Here is a 6,178-nt window from a genome sequence, read left to right on the forward strand (position 1 = left end):
CCTTAGGGCACGAGCAGATCATCAACTCAAAACTAAAAATAAAGATTAAAGAACAACCACAAGACGGATTTCATTAACAAGGGATCATTTTGTTCAGTATAACGGCGCCGACCTGACACTGTGTGTAGGTTACTGAGCACAATCCTGCTGACAGGTTCCCTTTAAATCAGAGAGTTACATCACACAAAATAGATAATAAATAACATTTCCCACATGTCTGCTTTACATCAGCACAATTTTGGAAACAACACTTTTTGTTAGGAAGCTAAAAGGGTTAAAAGCTGACCAGCGATCTCTCATTTGTGTAAAATACCATCTGTATATAAATAATTTGTGAGGATGAGCAGGTGAAGCGCAGAGCGTTGTCGCCCCATGATAGTTATTATCTGCTGCTGTTACATATCAGGCTGCATTTTCCATCCACAATATCATGTGACGCACTACTTATCTCATCCACCAGATGGCAATATGGAGCATTAAAGATGGTAATCCTGAACAGCGACACCTGCAGGACGGCTTGTGTAAGTGCAGTGGTTCAAGCACTAGATGTCAATCACTTAGAGTAGGGAATTAACTAAGGAGGAGTATATAATTTATACATGTTTTATAAATTTTATACAATGACTACTCTGTGGGAGGAGGATCGAAGGGAAAGCTTTTTATCCGTCAGTTCGCTCCGCTGTACGGCCACATTCAGAGCTTCTCCTCCGGTGCAGATGTTCATATAGTCTGTAATCATTATGTCAGCGCTGGTTTATACCTGACTGGTTTATACAATGATCTGTACAGAAATAATCTATTCCCAGAGGAAGAAGAGAAGACAGAAATAATCACTGAGCGCTCTGCTAATTCTCTGCACCTTCATCTACACAACATTGTAATACAGCGACATAATGGGGGATGGGGAGGAGGTTTTTGTACGGCTCTGTATCACTGTGTGAGAGGGAAGCTCCAACCCTGCTGACAGTAATAATCTGCTGCATCGTCCTCTGTCGCTCCTCGGATTGTAAGAGTGAAAGCAGTTCCAGATCCAGATCCAGTGAATCTCTCCGGGACTCCTGTGAATCTTTCATCTGCTGCTTTGATGAGTAGTTTGGGAGATTGACTCAGTTTCTGTTGGTACCAGTGTAAAGAGTAACCTATACCAGTATTGGCCGTACATGAGATGGTGACTGTATCTCCGGGGGACACAGAGATATAATCTGGAGTCTGGGTCATCACAATCTCTCCACAGGATCCTGGGGATTAGAAGAGACATAGTCATTACTGATAAATGTCGGGATCTTCCTAGAAATCCTGATCTGATGATGGATCCTCTGTAGAGATCTCTCTACACACAATCATGGAAGGATCCGAATCTCTCACCCTGAATAGAAATGAAGATCACAGCCAGCAGATAACTGCGAGAAGCCATCCTGATGTGTCTGCAGCGTCAGATAGAAACTATAAGATGAGACAATCTGTACAATGAGATCTATATAGAGAGTGACGGGGGACACAGGAGACCCCCAGAGACTGTGTATGGAAATACTGGGGACATGTAAATCCTGTGGTTATAATGTGACGGTTACTGGTGTGTAATAGAGACCGGAGCTCAGCGGCGTCTCCTCCTAGATGAGAACTAATGTCACTTGTGTGAAATCTAAGAAAAAAATAGATTTTTAGTAACTAATTGTAATTTCCTTTTTTATAGATTTTTATGTTTCACGTTTAACGCTGCTTCATCTGTATATAAATATTCCTGAAATATTGTTCTGTATTTATAAGGAAATGTCTGTTTCTGCAATTGGCTGAATTCGCCATTACTCTCTATAAATCAACTGAAAGAAACCTATAGGAATATCCGGTAAGTGATGTCCTTGTATACGATCACATACACATCACTGATCAGTCCGAATATCTGTTATAAATACAGTCAGGATTAAGTGAGAAAATCTACTAGAGACCTGAGCAGAAGTCATCGGGGGCTCCTGCACCTGCTGGACCCCTCCGACCTCCGGATCAGGGGTCAAGTTAGAGTAAGTTCCATAGTGCGGTGTAGTGTAACAAAGACCTTGGCAACGAAGGAGACAAAAGTAGCACCATGGATACATGGGGGGTCAGCGGTTGCCCCGGTCCGCTAGTCGAAACCACATGGACCAAGGATTATCCCATTGAACGCCCGCTCTCATTTCACTGTGGGCATAACGCTACTCAGACAACACAGGGTGAGGATTGAACAGTGTGGCAATACTTTATTGAATCACAAAACAGGCAGATAACATGTAGAACTGTCTGAGTAAATTACCCAAGTTGGTGCACATGATAAAGTCTCACCCTTCCACTGACTCGTCGGGATAAGAGCAGCTATTATTTCAGAGCTTCCAGGGCCGACTACCCCATTGTGGCATGCACAGATAGGAGGTAATGACAAGCTCAGGAAGATGACAGTCCATTCAGGTACAAGGCCAGTTGACCACAGGGTCACAACCTGGCTTTTCCCATCATCTCCATGGAGCCAGGTAACAGGTGAGTCTCATTTCTGGCTTTCACAAATGTATCCATGTTCACCATTTGTCAATGGAGCAGATATGTATTCTTCCAGCTGGGGATGAGGTCCCCTAAGCTGGCATCTTGTAGAATGACAAATTTGTGTCCCTCTTGATAGAGCAATGATGCCTTGGCTCCTGTCCTATAAAAAGTCTCAGGTTCTTTGGATCTTTGGATGTCTTGGTTGAATATCTGTCTCCTCATGTTACAGAGGCATTACCTCTTTTTATAGTTAACAACTGTCCTTCCTTCAGTATTCAGAGGTAAAGGGGAAGAATGATGATAAGACAAACTCGTATTGTTTGATTATGTAATCTGTTTGCATAGTTCTTCATTCTCTATTTAACAAGTCACCAAACTGGCTGGCCTGGACAATGTGTGATCAACATATCAGCAAACATCATTGTTCAATGACCCTGCATGAAAGAGGAATCAACATTTCAGACTCTACACCAACAAGAAAGAAACACACACATTCAAATATTAACATATAGATAACAGTCTGTTCCTCCTATCTTGCTGAAACTAGATGTCTGGCTAATTAAGATATAATGCTGTGTCCTCACAAGTACATTTTGCTGCAATTATAAATTTTTTAATTGGATGCGGCAAGAAAGGAAAGACAGATACTGTCTAGGATTTCGGCCAACAAATGGTCTTTATCAAGGACGTCTGTAGTGCATGAACATAACAAATAAAACACATTTAGCTTCATACGTAAAATAAAATGAACCTAAAGAAAAGTGTCAGATCAAAGAGAGGTGGGAGGAGACAAGGGTGGGATTGTCAGGATCAACCAGAGAGGACATAAGGACAATGAGAGCACAGTGATGAGAATCATGAATAACACTGATGAAGCCAGTAATGGCGAAACATGTCGGGGAGGCGATGAGTGAATATTAATCAGCTCTAGTGTTTTGCAACTGACATCTCTAACTGTCCTGAGAAAAGCTATCCTGGCTAGTGGACTGCAGCCATTAATCTAGGTAGGGGATATATTATCTTTAGGAGAGTGAGATTCCATAGAGGAATCCGAAAGAAACCCTGCACAGCCAGTCCACATGTTATTGTAATCTTTATCTGTTAGACCATAATAATTAATCACAATAAAAGTCAAGTTTTATTCATATTATCTTATAAGTTGGGTCCATTACCCTCTGGATAATCTATTAATATGTTTTCTCATCCCTAAAAGGTTTTGTTAAACATCAGTTTGTTCTAAAAAATTATTTTAACCCCTTCACCCCCAGGTCTGTTTTCACCTTCATGACCAGGCCAAATTGTACAATTCTGACCAGTGTCACTTTATGAGGTAATACATTAGGAAAGCTTCAACAAATCTGACTGATTCTGAAAATGTTATTTTTCATGACATATTGTACTTCCTGATAGTGGTAAAATTTTTCTTTTTATGCCTTTATTTTAAATCAGAAAGTGATGTCACAGAAAATAGTTAATAATTAACATTTCCCACATGTCTACTTTATATCAGCACAATTTTTGAAACATCATATTTTGTTAGGAAGCTAAGAGGGTTAAAAGCTGACCAGCAATTTCTCATTTGTGTAAAATACCATAAGTATATAAATAATTTGTGCGGATGAGCAGGTGAAGCGCAGAGCGTTGTAGCCCCATGATGGTTGTTATCTGTTGTTACTAGTGTTGAGCGATACCTTCCGATATTTGAAAGTATCGATATCGGATTGGATTGGCCGATATCCAAAAAATATCGGATATCGCCGATACCGATACCCGATACCAATACAAGTCAATGGGACACAAATATTGGAACGTAATAGGGAGCGATCCTGGATGGTTCCCAGGGTCTGAAGGAGAGGAAACTCTCCTTCAGGCCCTGGGATACATATTCATGTAAAAAAGAATAAAAATAAAAAATATGGATATACTCACCCCTCCGACGGACCCTGGCTCTCAGCGGTGCAACCGGCAGCCTCCATTCCTAAGAATGCAGTGAGTGAAGGACCTTCAATGACATCGCGGTCACATGAGCAGTCACATGAGCGGTCACGCGACCAATCACAACACCGCGACGTCATCGCATTTTTATTCTTTATTTTTTACATGAATATGGATCCCGATTCCAATTTCCGATATCCCAAAAATATCGGAACTCGGTATCGGAATTCCAATACAGCAAATATCGGCCGATACCCGATATTTGCAGTATCGGAATGCTCAACACTAGTTGTTACATATCAGGCTGCATTTTCCATCTACAATTATCATGTGACGCACTACTTATCTCATCCACCAGAAGGCAATGTGGAGCATAAAACATCATAATCCTAAACAGCGACACCTGCAGGACGGCTTGTGTAAGTACAATGGTTCATGGCACTAAATGTCAATCACTTACAGTAGGGAATTAACTAAGGAGGAGTCACTACAGTGTGGGGGGCACTGATCGGACATCACTACTGTGTCTGGACAGTAAGTGGGTAACACTATTGTGAAGGACACTATGGGGTGATCCTTTATTATCGGTGTTGTGCTCCTCAGTGTTAATGACTCACTAGAGTACAATTTGCCTAATTCATTAAGACATATCTCTTAATTGTCATGTGCCGACACCAAAAATGGTCTGAAGTCAGTGACTGGAGAATATTTCTTGACTTTAACCCTAGAACGCATATTGGGGGCCTTTTAGGCTCCCATGCTTACATTTTTGCTATTATCTGCAAAATTACTTAGTTAGAATTTTGAAACTCCAGGTATTCCTCAAGTATGTCATTATTGATAATATCCAGTTGTTCATATAATTTTTTTATAGGTATTATGGTGTAACAATGCTTGTTTGGTGAAAACTACCGTACATCTGTACGAATTGGGGGCCTTTTAGGCCCCCGCTATTTTTATCATGTTCTCAGTAGTGTTTGTGTCTCAAGTTACTTTATTTGTACTCAGTAATGCTGGTGGAGGGACCAGGCTGTGGGAAGTCCCAGTTACTTTACCCCTAAAGATGTATTCTGTACTTATTTTTCTGACAATATTGCAGAAGAGGTCCTATTACAGTATGTTCAAACCTAGAAGGAAGACGTATCGCTTCTGCAAAAAATAAGTCCTGGAAAAATATCTCAAAAGAGGAACTTTATGCATATATTGGACTTTTACTGCTGGCAGGGAGTCAAAAATCGTATGATGTCCCAATACGAGAGTTATTTCTGGACCCACTTTCTGGTCCACACTATAAGGCGACAATGTCAGTGGGCAGATATGAGGAAATTAAAAGAATCATTCGCTTTGATGATAAGCGAACTCGTGCAGCGAGGTTTGAAACAGACAAATTAGCCCCTATCAGTTATATCTGGAACATATTTATCAAAAATTGCACAAAACTTTACAATCCTAGTACTAATGTTACTGTAGATGAGCAACTTGTACCGTTCAGAGGACGCTGCAAGTTCATACAATACATGCCCAGCAAGCCAGCCAAGTACGGAATAAAAATCTTCTGGATGTGTGATTCTGCAAATTATTATGGCATAAATGGCGTAATCTACTGTGGCAAAGAGGTTGGTGCACCAGTACAGGAGGGGGCAGGAATAGGCACAGCTTAATGTAGGCCCCCATGACTGTTCTTGGACATAAGCATTATTTGAAAAAGTGTGCCTGTATTTTACGATTGGGT

General features: G+C 40.9%; 1 gene segment (V, D, J or C); it reads right to left on the reverse strand.

Moving 5' to 3' along the window:
- Positions 1–639: 639 nt before the first annotated feature.
- LOC143793367 (immunoglobulin kappa variable 6-21-like) lies at positions 640–1,651 on the reverse strand. The segment is given in 2 exon segments: positions 640–1,238; positions 1,366–1,651. Coding segments are annotated over 2 exon segments (357 nt in total).
- Between the last annotated feature and the right edge of the window lie 4,527 nt (positions 1,652–6,178).

The sequence above is a fragment of the Ranitomeya variabilis genome, chromosome 1, assembly GCF_051348905.1.
Source record: "Ranitomeya variabilis isolate aRanVar5 chromosome 1, aRanVar5.hap1, whole genome shotgun sequence".
Classification (NCBI taxonomy): domain Eukaryota; kingdom Metazoa; phylum Chordata; class Amphibia; order Anura; family Dendrobatidae; genus Ranitomeya; species Ranitomeya variabilis.